The sequence below is a fragment of the Giraffa tippelskirchi genome, chromosome 8 (assembly GCF_054371585.1).
Source record: "Giraffa tippelskirchi isolate mGirTip1 chromosome 8, T2T-mGirTip1v1.2.pri, whole genome shotgun sequence".
Lineage (NCBI taxonomy): Eukaryota > Metazoa > Chordata > Mammalia > Artiodactyla > Giraffidae > Giraffa > Giraffa tippelskirchi.
In genome coordinates, this window is record NC_137282.1 from 143,332,791 (window position 1) to 143,351,499 (window position 18,709).

Below are 18,709 nucleotides of genomic sequence, written 5' to 3' on the forward strand. Positions count from 1 at the left end.
TGCTCCTCCATTTCCTCTCTTCTCTTCTTCTGAACTTCCGACTGGACACACATTGGAGCATTTTGATTTATCCTCCGTATCTCTGACCTTACTTGGTTTCTGCCGCTTAGTGATTCTCTGTGCTGTGTGTTAGTAAACTTCTCAGAGGTGCCAACCCAACACTGTCTTACATTCATGAATTCTCTCATTGACTGGTTGTAGTTTTTTACCTTTAAAAAATATTTTGTCTGGAGGAGGAAATGGCAATCCACTCCAGTATTCTTGCCTGGAGAATCCCATGGACAGAGGAGCCTGGTGGGCTACAGTCCATGGGGTCGCAAGAGTTGGACATGACTTACCGACTGAACGACTACTACTGCTACTACTTCCCCCAAACCTTATATGTTGTCTTTCCCCCACTGCTGCTTGAGAGCAGTCTCTCAGAGCTATCTGAGATGCTGCCTTCTGGGCTGCAGTCCTCATTTTGCCCCAAATAAAACTTAGCTGACAACTCTCAAAAAAAATTAAAAAAAAAAAAATATTTTGTCTATTATTAGTATGTCTTTGAAAGAGGAGGGAGAAGTGGTGGCCACATGAATTTACATCCTCATCTTGACGCCAAATCATTTTTCTATGTTACTGCTATTAACCCTTGACATGTCATATTAATGCTAGTAAATCCTCTTTTGCTATTATTTGTCCTTTGATTTTTTATGGCAGTATTTTCCATGTTGAAATTTTTGTTTTGTTTTTGGTAATCTGTCAATATTTTACTTTTATGTCTTCTGGGTTTTTTTTTTATGTCATTCAAAACAGCTCTCTCACATTAAGGATAAATATTATTCTAAATTTTAATATTTTCATATTTGATCTTTAAACCACCTAGAATTTCTGTTTGTGGTATACAGTGCAAGTCTAACTTTGTTTCCTTCTAGATAGTCAATTATGGCAACAAGTGGGACTATATCAAGCTAAAAATCTTCTGCGTAGCAAAAGAAACAATGAACAAAATGGAAAAACAACCTATGGGATGAGAGAAAATATTTGCAAGTCTTATATTGAATAAGAAGTTAATATCCAATGTGTTTAAGAAACTCCTATAGCTCAGTAGTAAAATCCCACAAATAATCCAATTAATAAAACAGTATATTGAAGAGACTGGGGCTTACCTCGTGGCTCAGGCAATAAAGTATCCACCTGCAATGCCAGTGATCCGGGTTCGATCCCTGGGTCGGGAAGATCCCTGGAGAAGGGAATGGCAACACACTCCAGTATTCTTGCCTGGAGAATCCCATGGACAGAGGACCCCAGCAAGCTGCAGTCCATGGGATCCAAAAGAGTCGAACACAACTGAGTGACTAACACTGTAAGAGACTGAATAGACATTTTTCCAAAGGAGACATACATATGGCCAAAAGGTACATGAAAAGGTGCTCAACATCACTAGTCATCAGGGAAATGCAAATCAAAATCACAATGACATATCACCTCATGCCTGTCAGAATGGCTATCATTGAAAAAACAACAAATGCTGCCAAGAATGTGGAGAAAAGGGAATCTTGGTGCACTATTGGTGAATGTAAATTGGTGCAGCTACTATGGAAAACAGTATGGAAGATCCTCAAACAAATAAAAACTAGAACTACCATAGGATCCAGCAATCCCACTTCTGGGTATATGTCTGAAGGAAATAAAATCCAGAGCTCAAAGAGATATCTGCATTCCCGTGTTAACTGCACTTTGTTCCCAAAAGCCGTGACTTGGAAACAACCTTAAGTATTCATCAAAAGACAAATGGAAATACTATTGTGTGTGTGTATTTTATTTATTTAAAGTATTTATTTATTTGGCTGTGTCAGGTCTTAGTTGTGGATAAAGCAAATACTGTATATAGTCAGGTCTTAGTTGTGGATAAAGTAAATCCCGTAGACAGTCAGGTCTTAGTTGTGGCACGTAGAATCTTCATTGTGTCACGTGGAATCTTCCCTTGTTGCACAGGCTCCTGAGTGCACATGCTTTAGTAGCTGCAGCACGTGGGCTTAGTTCCTCTGTGGCATGTGGGATCTTAGCTCGCCAGTGGATTCTTAACTACTGGATCACCAGCGAAGTCTCTCAAATGTATTTATAGTCAGCCATAAAAAGATGGAAATCCTGACATTAGTGACAATAAGAATGGACATGAGGGCATTAGGCTAAGTAAAATGTTAATGAAAGTCATGTTTGACTTTGCTACAGTCCATGGAATTCTCCAGGCCAGAATACTGGAGTGGGTAGCCTTTCCCTTCTCCAGGGGATCTTCCCAACCCAGGGATTGAACCCAGGTCTCCCGCATTGCGGGCAGATTCTTTACCAGCTGAACCACGAGGGAAGCCCAAGAATCCTGGAGTGGATAGCCTATCCCTTCTCCAGGGAATCTTCCCAACCCAGGAATTGAACTGGGGTCTCCTGCATTGCTGGGGAATTCTTTATCAACTGAGCTACCGGGAAGCCTGATATGTCAGACAAATGGCAGACAAGAGAGGGACAAATACTGTAGGATTTCACTTGTATATGGAAACTAAAAGCACCGCACGATAGACACAGATAGAATGCTGGTTGCCAGGGTCTGAGGGGTGAGAGGAATTTGAAGATGTTGATCAAGGGGTATAATACAAAATTTCAGTTATAAGATAAGTTTCAGGGATGTCATGTACAGTGTGTGACTATATTATATACTCAAAAGTTGCTACAAGAATAGATCTTTAATGTTCTCACCATAAAAATGACAACAACAAAAAAGTTATTTATGTGAGGTGAAGGATGTGTTAACTAACCTTATTGTGGTAAACATCTCACAATATGTACATGTGCCATATCATCACATCCCATCACATTAAGCCTTCACAATGCTAAATGTCAATTATATCAATAAAGCTGGGTGTGGGTGAAGGTGAGATGTCTTCAGGAGCCAGGCAGACAAGAGGCAGTAAGAAGTGATAAGGAAAGTAAAACATCCATCCTCTCTAAAGTCATACAAATTATTATGTCTAAAATCACTATGTCAAATGAAACCTACCTATAAGTTAAATTCTGCCTCCAGGGGCCAGCAGTTTAGGATGAGATTAAACTATAAAATATTATACAAATGTTAAGAAGCTTTAATTTCACCTCAAAGCAAACAAAGAGGAAGGCCTTCTCATAACATTTTTGAAATGAAAGTATGCTTCTGAAAGCCTTGGCTTCCAAGTTTCTATAATTAAGGTAAACATATAATTCATCATCCAACCTGGATACTTTTGAGAATGGAAGGATGTTCTATTCATTACATCAGGTCAAAGGTGAAACCCAGCACTGTCCCAAGGTAAACCAAAATACACAATCACTGATTATAATCATAAATTACCCACAATGCCTGTTTGACCTAAATATTAAGATCAGATAAAATTAAAGATGTGTTTCTTGAGGGAGACAGATGGCAGATGCTGGAGAGAGAGGAGGTAAGGGTGGCAGCTGGGATCCAGATGAAATGGGAAGAGAAGAAAGACCCTTCCCTTACACAAGAGGGAAGGAGCAAATGTTGCAATGCAAATGTGTTGAACTACAGAAGGGAGTGTAGGTGGTGGTGGTTGGGGGAAGGCAATCCAGGGATCAAGTAAGCACCAAGAATCAGGAAGAAACACAGGAAAAACAAAGAATGAGCATGGACACACCAGAGTGTTGAAGACGTTTGGAAAAAAAAAAAAACTCACAAGAGGACAGACTGATCCAGGTGCTGCGGGTAAGTGAAAAATCAACTAGGATGGAGAACAGAGAATGACCTTTCAGCAAGGAAGTTCCTTGCTGGTCCCACTGTACTAGGAATCTCCCCAGGGGAGGAATGGTTGCCTCTCCTTTTAACTGGAAACTCCCTGAGCGGGTGATTATGTTTTCCATATTTGCACAAAATACTTGAAAGTGTGGAACCAAATTACAAGATTTAGAGAATTACCCCCTTCCTTTCCATATGTTCTCCCAAGGTTTGGGCTCTGCATGAAAGAGATGCTCAAATCATTACTGGTGAACTGGCTGTGACCTTTTGGGAAGCATTTTCCAGTCCCTCCACCCCTTCCCTGAACCTCTGAGAATGGACTTTGGTGCCCTGGTCCTTCTAATCTCAGTTAACTGCCTCATAAACACCCTTAATTAGTCCAAGGTTCAGAAATACTTACGCCATTTTATAAGCAGTGTATATTCATTTACTGCATCCATTCATTCTCAAGAGGCAGTGAGGTAGCATTGCCCATCTGTTTCCATCTTTATAATATTTCCTACCTTCTAATTTTGACTCTTTTCTACTATTGTTTTTTTCCTCTCTCCTTTTCCTCTCTCTCTGATTCTCTAATTAATAGACTCTGACCTCCATCGCCTCTGTTATTTTCTCTTTTCCTAGAACCAGTGCCCACAGCTGACTTCTAGACTTCCTACAGACTTGAAGAAGCCCTTGGCCCCATCATGGCCCATCAACAGTTTACCAGTAAGCTTCAGGAAGAAGTGATTTGCCCCATATGCATGGATATTCTGCAGTACCCTGCCACCATTGACTGCGGGCACAACTTCTGCCTCAGCTGCATCACTCAGAGTGGGGAAGCAGCAGACGGCGTCCTTAAATGCCCCCTCTGCAACAAAATGGTGACGAGGGACACGATCAAGCCCAACTGGCTCTTGGTGAATCTGGTGGAGAAAATCCAAGCTATGGATCCTTCGGAGATGCAGCCAGAAACGGATGAGCTGAGATGTCTAAGGCATGGAGAGAAATGTCATTACTTTTGTGAGGTCGATGGCAAGTTCCTCTGCATGGTGTGTTGTAAATCCAAGGACCACAAAACCCACAACACAACTCCGATGGAAGAAGCTGCCCAAAGTTATCAGGTAGGCATTTGGGGGTCCCTTCCCTGTCCCCCCATCAAACCAGGAGTTCAGTGAGGACCTGGAAACTGTCATCTCCTCCCTCTGGGTTTGTACCCATTGCCCCTATCTTTGCACCTGAGTAAAAAATTTGCAGTTAGGCCCAGTAGGTTCAAAAGTCTAAGACTGGAGAACTGATGCTTGTTGCGACCAAGGTATAATGGAGAATGGAAAGAACACGGAATTTTGAGTCAGAGGTGTAGGTTCAGGTTCAGACTCCTGAACTTTCTATAGATCCTTCAAGGAGTCACGTTACCTCTCTGAGCTCCAGGTGCCTCCTCTTTAAATGAGGCAAACAAATTGTACTTCTTAAGAGTCGTAGGTATGACAAATGAGAGGTTTGTGGAAGTCCTTTGATAACCCCAAAGCACATCCAAATATTAGTCATAATTTATTAGTTATAATTTATTACCACATTCCTTTCTTGTAGGTCACTTAGGCTCCAGAGTTCTTCCTCCCCGTCCCACCCCAGCCCCCAGCTTGAACAGGAAAGGGAGATCTATTAATAATGACACAAGGACTTGCCCACCATCCCAAGAGATCAGGAGGGCATCACGAGGTCAGCAGGTCTCCAGGCACAACTTGCCAAGACAACTTTCTCCCCACAGGGGCAGATCCAATCACAAATCGAGGTCTTGCAGCAAAAGGAGAGGGAGATAATTCAGAAGAAGTCACAAGGTGAACACAGGATCAATGTCTCCATGGTAAGAAAAAACTCAGATGTGGGTCTCTCTGACCATGAGCTCGAAAGCAGAAATAGTATCTCTGCAAAACTCCTAGAATTCCTTATTACACCGACCACTCAAAAAGACCTCATTGACAAAGGAACAGATACAGAATGGGGTGGAGTGTAGGAGGAACAGAAAGAATTGTGGCATCAGGGTGTGCTCCAGCCTTCTCCTCCTCTACAGCACTTGGTTTGCCAGTGCTAGCACCTTCCACGTCCAGCCTCGGGTTGTTGGAGTAGGTTGGCCACTTTGGTCTCCTCCACCTGGGGACAGGTAGTGTAAGGAAAACTGGTGCTGGTCTTAGAATCAGAAATACCAGTTTTAAGACCCATCTCTGCCCCTCACAGTCCCTTACTTACCTAGAAACTGACTTCTCAAGTTAGGAAATGAAGACACTATGAACCCACTCAAATATCTGTACCTGTTTTGTGTGTGGGTGTGTGTACAAAGGAAAAACAATCTATGTGAAAGCAGATTATAAACTGAACAGACTTCTGGAAATATGAGTACTTAATACTTAGGTATTAAGTATTAGCTACCTGTCCTTGAAGGCAAAAAATATAAATAAATAACCTAAAATGGAAACAAGGCACATAATAAGGGCTTTCAAAAGTTTGTTCTCCTCCCATTTCCTTTCCTCCATGTCTGCCACTGCATGTTGCTCAGAATAAACTTAATAAAATGATAACATTGAATAAAATGGGATAGAAGGAACTTTGAGGCCATCCTCTCATCTTCTGAATGTCCACTTTCTTGCCCCCAGGCCCAGGTAGAATTAGAGAAGCAGAAGGTCATCACAGCCTTCAGACAGCTGCGTCAGGTGCTAAAGGAGGAGAAGAGCTTCCTCTTGTCCCGGATCAACTGGCTGGGTCAGGAGATCTCCAAGGGGGAGAAATTCTATGTTGTTTCCACCGAGACACAGCTGAACTATCTCAGGAAGCTTAAGGATTCCCTGAAGTCCAGGCAGTCTCTGCCGCCAAGCCAGCTGCTCCGGGTGAGAATCCCTTGGGGACCAAGTTGCAAAAACATAGCGACTCCTCCCCAGTTACAGATCAGAGCACTGACCATGTGGCAGGATACCAGAGTTGCCTCTTTCCTACTTCCCCCAGCTCAGTGCTGTCCAATAGAAATACTGTGTGAGCCATAATTTACAAATATATTTCACACTATGTATATAATTTAGAAGTACAATGTGAGCTATATGTGTAATTTAGAATTATTTTGCAAGCCACAAATATGACTTAAACTTTTTTTCTTGTAGCCACATTAAAAAGATAGAAAGACACAGGTAAAATTAAGTGAAATATTTTATTTTACCCAATACATCCAAAGTATTATAATTTCAATCATTAACCAATATTTTTAAAGTATTAATGAAATATTTTATGAACCTCTCCCTTTAAAAAAAATTGAGTCTTTAAAATCTGGTATATGTTTGGCAGATCTCAGTTCAGACATCATATTTTGAATGGTTGAATTAAATGTACTCTGACCAAATCAATATAGTTGTGGTCAATGGAAAAAGTATTTTACACTATTTCAGGTTTTTTTTTTAATTTAAATTTGGATTGGTGACTCTAACAAAATTAAAAAATTTGGTTCCTTGTCATACTAGCCATGTTTCAAAGTGTTCAATAGCCACGTGTGATGGGTAGCTGCCATACTGGACAGTGCAGGTCTAGGTGATGTACAAGATAAGCTGAGCTCCCTCCTGAATCCATCTCCCACTCCAACTAGTTCAGAAATCCATTTCTTTTTTTTTTTTAAGAAAGACCACACAAAGCCATTCCAGCCCTTTTCCTGTCTCTCTTCTCCCTTCTCTGGTTTAGTCTCAGAGACAAAACTTATTTTCAAGCAACTCAGTTAGTTTCTCTCGAGGTCTGATGATTTTCCTGCCTACTGGCATATTGGACACTTCCTGGAGGAACCCTTTATGGAGATGTTCATATGGGAAGAGAGACGTTCTCATTCATCCTGTTCTACCCCATGCTCTGCATGGTCGGTACTTCCTCCTTGGCTCCCATGAATCAGCCAAGTGCTAAGACTGTGCTGTTTCTCTTTCTCTTCTAGGACATCAAAATTGCCTTGTGCAGGTATGATGGGCCACCCCAAGTGCATTTTGCCCACTGATTCATTCATCTTACAATGCTCAACATACATTCAAATACTCAACATTCTTCCCTCCCAAGTTCCTGTCTACTCTGTCTAACTGCAGTCAGGTACTTAGGCTGCAGCTTAAGCTAAGTTGGTAACTAAAGAGAAGAGCTGTTTTATTTACGTTCCTATTTCTTCGTCACAGATTCTCCTATTTCCTTGCACTTCCTGCATGACCCCTTGCTCAACTAGATGGCTCCTGGGTCCCCTACCCTATCTCTCTGCCCCCTTCCTCTCTGCTTCTTTCTGGCTTATCTCCCATCTGCATTTCCATATCACACTATGCCCCACCTCACCCTGGCCGTGTATCCCTAGCCCTGGTCTCCTGACTCTCAGCTCACTATCCTCTGATTTCCTTTCCCACCCCCAAGGCTCCATCACCTCATCCCCACCTCTTTGTCACAGCTCTTCCTCCCTTGAATCCCATCCCTTGATCTCATCATCCAGTTCAGCCGTATCTTCCTAGGAGTGAAGGATTTCGCTTTCTCAACCCAATCCCTGTTTCAACTGACCTGGAGAAAAAACTCTGTGAAGTCAAATCACGGCATGATGCCTTCACAGAGAGCCTGAAGAGATTCAAAGGTAAGGAAGAGGCTGTCACCAACTCAATTCACCTCCCTCTGGGGGATTCTTCCTCCATTATCCTGAGGAAATGGAACTGTAGCTCATCCATGCCAATAGTAATTATATAGGACATTTTCAATGCCAGGTTCTCTGCTGGGCACTTTCCAGGCGTCTGTATCTTTCTTTTCAGGCATTTCTTGCACTCTGCCTTCATCATGTTTCACCTGTCCGCCTCCCTGACTCTTTTTGTGAAAGCCACAAGAAGTTCCCATGCCTGGCACAGTGACTGACAGGAAGGTGGTAGACCAGTTGTCTGATGGGCCAGAACTGGAGTTCCATCTGTCTCTGACTATAGAAGACAAGAAAGTAGGTTCAAAGTCAATGACATTTTAGGGAAATCCTTCTTGCAGCCTTGCAAGGAAACAGAAGTCAGACAGAAGTGGATAACTTGGGCTTTAGATATTTGGTCAGATATCTTTCAAAAACATGTCTGGGTTTACAACTAGGAAGACGGTGGGTATTTGTAAGGACTCCCATCATGGCAAGGGTTGTGCTTGTCTAAACCAGGAGTGGAGACAGCTGGGTGGAGTTTTCTCCCAAGAAACATCACAAGAGTCCCCCACACCTACACTCCTCCCATATGCCTCTGGAAAAAGAGGACCAAGACAATGCCCCCAAGAATACCACTCATTCAGCTAAGAATCTCCACTACCCAGACACAGTGTTTTGTTCTTAATTTTGTTGTTTTGAACTTTTCTTTTCCCTAGTAACTGCTTTGCTTTGTCCAGTTCTCCCATCCCACTGGGTGTGCTGCTACTGCTGCTGCTAAGTCACTTCAGTCGTGTCCGACTCTGTGCGACCCCATAGACAGCAGCCCACCAGGCTCCGCCATCCCTGGGATTCTCCAGGCAAGAATACTGGAGTGGGTTGCCATTTCCTTCTCCAGTGCCTGAAAGGGAAAAGTGAAAGTGAAGTCGCTCAGTTGTGTCCAACTCTTAGCGACCCCATGGGCTGTAGCCTACCAGGCTCCTCCGTCCATGGGATTTTCCAGGCAAGAGTACTGGAGTGGGGTGCCATTGCCTTCTCCGATCTCATGTAATCCAACAATTTCATAGTCATTTCAGGTTTTCATAGTCATTCCAATTTGATTCTGAAGTTCCCTGGTTGCCTAGTGGTTAGGATGCTGGCCTTTCACTGCCATGGCCTAGGTTCAATCTCACGAAGAGGAACTAGGATATAAAAAATAAAATTAAATAGTTTGGCTCCAGTTTAGAATTTAATTAAAGGGAATTATTACCTTTTCACTTTGGCAAAGGCTGGGATTGGGCATGGAGAAGGGGGCTACAAATACACTCTCTACCTTTTGGCACAGATGAACGTGGTCTGCTGTATTTTCTCCCCCCGATCCCCACACACAGTCCCCTAACTCCCACCTGGCCCTCTTAAAGTCCACTGGATGGAGGGGGTACTGGGGGCCTGCTCACAACACTGGTCTAATCTCCATAGCTGCCTAGTCTGAGGATGGTTGCTTCCTGTTGGGGAATGACTGGGTCTGGGAAACCAGAGGTGGAGGGTGTTGGTGGCTGGACTCTGAAGGCTCTGGAAGCATAGCACTCCTGGCCAGTGTTTGCTCTGGCTCCAGGTGTGCGGACCCCTCATAAGAGGGTCGCTGAGCATTCCCTACGGCTGGGCTGGTGGCCCTCAGAGGAGATACCCTGTGTCTCCCTCCACCTATACCCAGGGCTGGCTCTCTTCAGTTCTGGAGCTACAGGACACTAGAAGGGTTCAGAGGCCCAGAGGAAGTCCCTTATCTAGGGGTCCCACTCTATAGCTCTTCCCTTAGTCCAGCACCCCTACAGCAAGTGCTGGCAGGACACAGGCCATCATCTCTGAGTTATGGGCTCATTCTCCAACCACACTAAGTCTTTTGTCCTCTACCCCTATTTCCTTGAGGTACACAGACATTGACAGCCCTCCATGTCTGGGAGATGGGAGCACAGAACTCCCTCCTTGGGGAGAACCAGGACAGAAGGGAACTGAGCGCTTTGGTCTGGAGCTCCCTTGGCTTTCTTGTCTTGAGTCTTCTCTTATTGGGAGGAGAGGGATTGCCACCCAGGCTTTAAGTAGGTGGGACCATCCTTTACCACCCCCTGTGCCTGAGTGGCTGGCACCACAGCAGACCTTCTGAAGCCAAAGCGTGAGGCCAAACAGCACCTTTTGTCCCTCAGCCCTTTCTCCTCAGTTCTCCTCACTAGGAAGGGACTAGATTTGTGCTGCCCAATATGTTAGCTATTAGCCACACACACGCACTTGGCCATTTGAAATGTGGCTTGTCCAAAGTCAGGTGTGCTGCTAGTGAAGGAAACATGTCAGATTTCACAAGACTTAGTGTGAAAATAGAATGTAAAATATAGTAATAACTTTTCATAGGTTGAAAGGCAATATTTTTTAAATAATGGTTTAAATAGAAAATATAATTAAAAATTAATTTTATCAGTTTCTTTTTACTTTACTTTTTGTAATGTGACTACTAAGTAAGTAAGTAAATGTTAGTCACTCAATCATGCCCGACTCTTTGCGACCCTGTGGACTGCAGCCCACCAGGCTCCTGTGTCCATGAGATTTTCCAGGCAAGGATACTGGAGTGGGTTGCCATTTCCTTCTCCAGGGCATCTTCCCAACCCAGGGATTCAACCCAGGTCTCCTGTACTGCAGGCAGATTCTTTACCGACTCAGCTACAAGGAAAGCCCTTCCCTTGTGACTACTAGAAAATTTTAAATGTTATTTGTGACTTGAGTGTATTTCTACTTGACAGTGCTGGGCTAGAGAGCTACTCCAGGGTAACAGAAGGGGCATTGCTCAGAGTTTTACACCTTGATCCACTAAGAATATGAGAGTCAAGTTCAAGGCATTTGAAATTGGTGCCTGCTGTGTGATCATGGGTTCCTTGTTCAAACTCGCTGAATTTACTCCATCTCATACTGTTCTCTCTCCACAGACAATCTCCAGGCTGACAGCAAGAAAGATAAAAGCAAATTCCTCAAAGGCATGACTGAAGAAGACAGAAAGAGCTGTAAGTGATGACTGCTCCTGCCATTTGGGGAAAGTGAAAAAAGCAAAGGGAAAGAATTCTGTCTCCCTGATTACACGGAGGCCAAATATAGGTGAATCCCCATTCCTCATCAAGGGAGAAGCAGGGGCGTATGGATATGTTTTATTATTTTAAACTCAGGTAACTCACAAAACAGAGACTAATCCCAAAATTTAGAAATATTTAAAAGTAACAGAAAATTCTGGGACTTCTCTGGTGGTCCAATGGGTAAGACTCCATGCTTCTAATTCAGGGGGCATGGGTTTGATCCCTGGTTGGGGAATTAAGATCCCACATGCTGCATGGCATGCTCCCCTCCCCCTAAAAAAGTAACAGAAAGTTGCAAATTTATTCCTCTATTCCTCAGAGTAAGGGAGAAAAAGGTAAGACAAGAAGACAAAAGCAGCTCAGTCTCTGTAGTAGTAGCTGCTAAGTCAGGTCACGACAGTCCAGGGGAGGGAAACCCCCTGTAACCACAGCCTATGCCCAAGCCATCAGAGATGGCCCTGCCATCTGAGACCGTAACACTAGAAGTACCATTTCTTCAAGAGCCACTATGTGCTAAGCAGTCCACATCTAAAAGTTCAAAATCCCACTACCATCCTCCTAGACAGATGTTATTATTGGCAATTTATAATAAGTAAGGCCCTTGCAACTTCAGAGAGGTGAAGTAAATTACCCAAGTCACATGAATATAAAGTGGAAAAGACAGCATTAGAAATCATTTTGCCAAAGCCAGAAACTACACAATGCCTTCCAAAGCCAAGAGCAGAACTTAAGGTTCTGTTCCACCAATGTTCCTCCACCAGAGGAGCTATCAGTGTTTGTACATGGTAAGTCTCCACTGTGCTCTCTGCCTTGTGGTCTGCTGAATCACATCGCAGGCCTCAGGAAACATTCTAGGCCAGTAGAGTATGCTGTCCTTTGCAGGCACTGGGACAACCTGAAAGGCTCCTATACTTCCTCGTGACCTGGGGGGCAGCCCTTACTGACAATCACCAGTTCTTGTTCTTATTGATGGTGGCAGGCTGTTTGGTATTTAGTTTGCAGCTTCCAGTTATCGAGACCAACATTGGTTTTCTCTCACCAATTCCTAGGGTACCTGTCAGAGAAAAACTATCCTAAAATGAACAAAACCTCGGAGCCTGAGTCAACCCCTCCAGGTAAGAGTCCTGCCCCTGAATGCTGGTGGCTTCTAATGGTGGAGTCAAGGAACCTCCAAGTCTACAGGGGGTCAAATGCTGTCCCCACCCAAGCTCCTGGAGGGTATGCAATTAATGGTAAAGAATCCGCCTGCAATGTGGGCGATCTGGGTTCTATCCCTGGGTAGAGAAGATCCCCTGAAGAAGGGAATAGCTACCCACTCCAGTATTCTTGTATGGAGAATTCCATGGACAGAGGAGCCTGGCGGGCTATAGTCCATGGGGCCGCAAAGAGTCTGATACGACTGAGTGACTAGCACACGCACACACATATGCAATTAAAAGGAAAAATTACAATTAGAGGGAAAAAAAATAACTAAAGTAAGCTTAACCAGTGAAGACAGCTTACAAGTAGAGGGGTTTTAATAAACTGTTCCCTTATCTATCATTCAGTAAGGCAAGCCCAAGAATTTCTGTTGATCCCTAGCTACTGGAACCATGTGGGCAGTTTCACTTTCCTGAGTCTACCCCTGATTCCTCCTGCTGTGTCTAGAGCTCGGTAGCACTTTCTGACATTGCTGCCTTGCCCCCACTGACCTCTCTTCTCTCCTCTCCTTCTCCCTCAAAGTTGACACAACAAGTAAACCGGTGCTGCCAAATCCCAAACTCTCAATTTCACTCAGCCCACTCTTCCGGAGCCGAAACAGGGCCTCTTTTGTTTCTTATTCATCAAACCTGGTCAGCTCTGAGAACCTGGGGAGCCCTGGAGCTATGAATATGGAAGAGCTCAAGATGGTGATAGGTGAGTGGCTGAGAACACTGAAAGGTCCCTGAGGGAGTGGAGATGGGGATGGAGGTGAGGACTTGGAGAAGGGAGCAGGTGTTCTCAAGCAAAAGGAGGAAGAGGACCCAGCACTTGGCTTCTGTTTACTGCTTTGGCTGTGGTGCCCCCTGGTGGGTAAAGGAAGTCACTATAGTTGACTGCTCCCGGCCACTTTTCTTTTCAACTACCAAGGCATCAGTTTAGCCAAGGTGGAATCTGGAGACCAGTAAGAACTACCTGGGCCCCAATCCAGCTAACTCATCCTCATGATTCTGACCACTCTTTTTCCTCTTCCCCACATTCCCACATCCTCCGTCTCTCCTAAACACCCCATCCAGCAAGGAAACATTAAGTCATATTAGAGTAAAAGGAGGACTTCCCTGTAGCTCAAACGGTAAAGAATCTGCCTGCAACGCAGGAGAGCAGGGTTCCATCCCTGGGTCGGGAAGATCCTCTGGAGAAGGGAATGGCAAGCCACTCCAGTATTCTTGCCTGGAGAATCCCATGGACAGAGGAGTCTGTCGGGCTACAGTCTGCGGGGCTGCAAAGAGTCAGACACAACTGAGTGACTAACACACACACACAGGAGTAAGAGGATGTGAGTTAAGGTAATAAATCGAGAGACAGAATGAGGCCCCGTTCCTAAGTCTTTGGCAAGGACTGGAACCACAGCTTCTCAAGCTGTTGTAGAGAGAGGATGGGGCCTTCTAGCTTTGACAAACTATAACTTAATATCCAAATCCAATTAAAAGTGTGCACGGGGCAGACTTCCCCAGTGGTTAAGACTCCATACTTCCACTTCGGGGGCCGCGGGTTCCACCCCTGGTGGGGTAACTAAGATACTGCGCGCTGCCCACCTCCCGCCTCCCACCCCCACCCAAAGGCTGCATAGGTGGTGAGAAGGGAGCTGACAGTTCTTCCGTCCGCACTCCACCCCTCCACTGAACCCTGTTTCTACTTCAGAAAATTACTCGAGCTCAGACATTCTGAAGCTCGACATCTCTTATACAAGCCTCAAATCTTGTTCTAGATATGAGGACCACAGGAAGCGGGGAAGGAAGAGGAGATAGTCTCAGTTCTGAGTGTTGAAATGACACCTCCCCACCACCAATGGAGACCACCCTCAGAGCTGCATATGGTGAAATTTAGGGATTAACGTCAAGGAGGGGGCGGGGGGCTAGGACGTCTCTGGGGGCAAAGGTGACCGTGACTATGTAGAGAAAGCCATCCTAAAGGGGGCCGGATGGCTTGACCTGGGGCTGCCCCTCTTTCTCCTCATCTTCCCGCAGACCCACTGACCCTGGATGCGGCCTCGGCTCACCCAGATCTCATCATTTCTCAGGATCTGAAGACAGTGACGCTGAAGCCGGTTCTTCAGAGCGTCTGCGCTGAGCCCACCGACCCCGAGCGCTTCTATCCGTTCCGCTGTGTCATGGGTTTGCCAGGCCTCTGCTCCGGCAGCCAGACCTGGGAGGCGGAGCTCCAAGGGCCCGGGGGCGGGGGCTGCTTGGTGGGCGTGGCCTCGGAGCTAGTGCCGAGGAAGGGCATGCTTCAGATAGAGCCCTTGAGTGGCTTTTGGGTCCTGCGGATCGCGGGCTCCGAGTGCCAGGCTCTCACCGCTGCCGGCACCCGCGAGGATCTCTCGGTCTGTCCCAGGAAAGTGGGCGTCCGCGTGAATCACGAGTGCGGGGAGGTCGTGTTCTACGACGCCACCACGAGCAACCATCTCTACACCTTCCACGCCTCGTTTCCAGGGCAGATCTTCCCCTTTTTTCGGCTCCTGTTTCCCGGCACCCAGATCACCCTGAGTCCCTAGAGTTGTTCCTTTGCTTTCCTCTGCGTCTCCTCTCCATTATCCCCTCGTTTTGGGATGTGTGCGGCTGGTAGGTAGGGTTGAAGCTAGACTTCCAGGAGCCCTTTAGGAAGGTTACACTCTTCTGGCTTCTTGATTGAGGCCTGATATCTCCGACATTCCTCTCCCCACCTCCACCCAGCCCTTTTCATTTTCCTTGTTTCTTTCAGTCCCCCTTTCTCCCCAGTATACCTAGGGCGAAAAGGAAGCTTCAAATACACAAGGCTATTTATTGTCGCATTATAAATCAATAGGTGATAGTTGAAGATTCTGCAATGAGAATGTTGGTTGAGATGCAGATTTCAGGGAACCGCACACTGATTTGAGGCTGTGGCTTTTATCCTCGATGCCCTTGAGAGTGTGTGCAGCTTGGCTCATCTGGACCTCATCCTTTTGAGGGACCTGAAAAACATGACGCTGGATCGCTGGTTGTTGTCTCCCCAGACGACTCAGTCAGGTCTAGACCTTTTGCAAGTGAGGACTATCTGTCTATTATTTTAGGATGACCTCCAGGATACATTAAGTGAAAAAAAACCAAGATGGAAAATAGTGCACACAGCATGCTACACTTTACCTAAGAAAAGGGGAAATGTAAATATACATTTTTTTTTTGCTTATATTTATTTTTTAAGTGGAAAGATAAAACAAAACCTAACAAAAACACTTACCTTTGGGAGGAGGGGAAACCAAGTGGAAGACATGGAAATTAGGCTTTGGAATTATGTAAATGTTTTACATCATTATAAAACAAAATTAAATTAAAACAAGAGGAACCTAACTGTGTATGTAGTTGGTAGCTTAAATTCTCTGTAGCTGGTAACTTCTTAGGAGTTATTTTAGGTCACTTTAAAACACAGTAATTTAGCTGTATCTCCTTAGAGGAATATAGCCTAATGACAAAAAGAATTGAAAATAAAACTTAAAATTTTCAGTTATCATCTTGGTAATAATATTTTTGTTGTTATTCTGAATTTATTATGTATTATGTTGTTTAGTCCCTAAGTCATATCTGACTCTTTTGCGACTCTATGACTTCTCTGTCCATGGGATTTTCCAGGCAAGAATACTGGAGTGGGTTGCCATTTCCTTCTCCAGGAGATATTCCTGATCCAGGGATCCAACCTGTATCTCCTGCATTAGCAGGCAGATTCTTTACCGCTGAGCCACCTGGGTAGCCCATGTATTATGTACATGTACATATATACACATATATAATAAGATAAAGAAAATATGCAATTAAGTTAACATTACCAGGAACCAAGATTTTCAACCTGAAAGATTAGTTTTCTCTTATGATTATGACATAAAAGAAGATAAATAAAAGCATAGTGATCCCAAATTTGAATTGGAAAATCATAATGTGATAAACTCATGAAGTGTTTTCCTTAAAAAAATAATAAAATGTATTTCTTAGCTTCCTTCACAAAGAAGCCTTATTATTAATAATAACAGCCTAACTGGATGCACTGAGCAAGCCCTGCTTACACCCAGATGAAAATCTTATTATTTCCCGCCAAAAAGAAAATGGCTCCTTGAAGAAACGGCTAATTCTAGATCTGGGAGAAGAAATACACAAGATGACCCTGGAGCATTTTGTCACATCAGATTGTGAGAAAGCTACTGGGGCCATGTCTGGTTAAAGATGGGACACTTTTAAGCATGAATGAGGATAATAACTCCGATTGATTAATATATGTCAACTATGCAAAAAAAAAAAATTCCACCAGTTCATCATGACAACTAAAAACTCACTGATCACTTTTGGCAGATGCTAGAAACCGAGCTGTGATGACCAAGTGGTTAAGGCGTTGGACTTGAAATCCAATGGGGTTTGCCTGGGCAGGTTCAAATCCTGCATTCTCATTTGGACTTTCCTTGTGGCTCAGCTGGTAAAGACTCCACCTGCAATGCGGGAGACCTGGGTTCAATCCCTGGGCTGGAAAGATCCTCTGGAGAAGGAAAGGCTTACCCACTCTAGTATTCTGGCCTGGGGTTACCAAGAGTCAGACATGACTGTGCAGCTTTCACTTTTTTTTTTTAGAAACCTTTACTTCTTCCTGAACGCTGGTAAATAAAGACACAGTTTATGCCACCATTCTTGTACAAATATATCTAAGATCACCAACTGGTTGAGGGACAGTTCTGTATTACAAACTCCAGCTAATAAATGAAGACAAGGTGGAAGAATATCATTCTTTTTAATGCCTAATGAAATAAAGGACCGATGGAATAATCATCAACAGCTACTAGAAACATATGTGAAAAGCTTATGGGGAATCTCACAATGATGAATCATTCTGACAACACTTGAACCCACTGATCAACCCTAGCATCATAAAAAAAAAGACAATCCAACATTATGTGCCATCCAGTGTAATACAATAGGAAGTAACGACTTGATGTATACTTGCCAAAAATGATGAACCTAAAACCCTTCTGCCAGAATCATTTTAATAATGCTACCAGAAATGTAGTCAGCAAATCCCAGTTTGGGAAAATGCACAGGACAGAGAACCAGTTATCTGCATCAGATGAATTTCTAGAAGAGAAGGGGTTGGGGTGCAGGTGGGGGAGACAAGAGAAAGGGAACTTAGAGACTGAAAGAGATATCAAGCAAACTCTGTGGTGGACTTGTTTGCATCCTGGTTTGAACAAATTAATTGTAATCTAATTTTAAAACATGAGACAGAAAATTTAACAGACTGTACATTTATATTAAGGAATTGTGCACTTTTAAGGTGTGATAATTGTACTCTTTCGGAGAAGGCAATGGCAACCCACTCCAGTACTCTTGCCTGGAAAATCCCATGGACGGAGGAGCCCGGTAGGCTATACAGTCCATGGGGTCTCGAAGAGTCGGACATGACTGAGCGACTTCACTTTCACTTTTCACTTTCACGCATTGGAGAAGGAAATGGCAACCCACTCCAGTATTCTTGCCTGGAGAATCCCAGGGACAGAGGAGCCTGTTGGGCTGCCGTCTATGGGGTCGCACAGAGTTGGACACGACTGAAGCGACTTAGTAGCAGCAGCAGCAGCAATTGTACTCTTTAAAGTGAGGTTTTGGTATATTGAAGTTTTATTAATAAAATACATCTGGAATTTGCTTAAAAATGACACACTGGGGAAAGGGGGAGGATGAGTGGGAGGCAACTGATGAAACAAAAGTAGTCACGAGCTGATCATTGTCCAAGGGGGTGATAGTTGCACAAGAGCTCATCATATTAATTTCTCCACTTCATGTGTGTTTTAATTTTTCCATAATAAAAAAGTTGACACAAAAAATTTTTAAGACATCCTGTAAGTGTGGTCCATGGTCAATATTTGGGAGTGGATCTAACTCAGATCCCAAAAATCCTTTCATGGGTGTGAAAAGATTTTAATTTTTAGAAAGGCTGGCTTAATCTGGAGTATGAGAGGATGTCGTTTTCCTTTCAAAGGCAAATCGTCTG

At 44.1% G+C, this 18,709-nt stretch overlaps 1 protein-coding gene and 1 long non-coding RNA gene across 2 annotated transcripts; one reads left to right on the plus strand and one right to left on the minus strand.

The window, feature by feature from the left end:
* Positions 1-4,449: 4,449 nt before the first annotated feature.
* On the plus strand, positions 4,450-16,010 carry TRIM31 (tripartite motif containing 31). The gene is made up of 9 exons (XM_081522952.1): positions 4,450-4,866; positions 5,511-5,606; positions 6,394-6,624; positions 6,706-6,714; positions 8,237-8,366; positions 11,348-11,422; positions 12,538-12,603; positions 13,211-13,384; positions 14,695-16,010. The coding sequence occupies exons 1-9, from the start codon at positions 4,450-4,452 to the stop codon at positions 15,219-15,221; spliced, it is 1,725 nt and encodes a 574-aa protein (XP_081379078.1). The 3' UTR covers positions 15,222-16,010.
* On the minus strand, positions 6,920-14,861 carry LOC145518421 (uncharacterized). The gene is made up of 3 exons (XR_014062877.1): positions 14,705-14,861; positions 9,371-9,577; positions 6,920-8,697 (listed from the first exon to the last, which is right to left on the minus strand). It is a non-coding gene; the product is annotated as an uncharacterized LOC145518421 (long non-coding RNA).
* Positions 16,011-18,709: the final 2,699 nt, after the last annotated feature.

Excerpts from the sequence above, each read along its gene's own strand:
- TRIM31 (XM_081522952.1), top strand. The coding sequence starts at position 4,450 with ATGGCCCATCAACAGTTTACCAGTAAGCTTCAGGAAGAAGTGATTTGC. Across the intron at positions 8,367-11,347 it reads GAGCCTGAAGAGATTCAAAG|ACAATCTCCAGGCTGACAGC; the intron begins GTAAGGAAGAGG and ends CTCTCTCCACAG. Across the intron at positions 13,385-14,694 it reads AGAGCTCAAGATGGTGATAG|ACCCACTGACCCTGGATGCG; the intron begins GTGAGTGGCTGA and ends ATCTTCCCGCAG.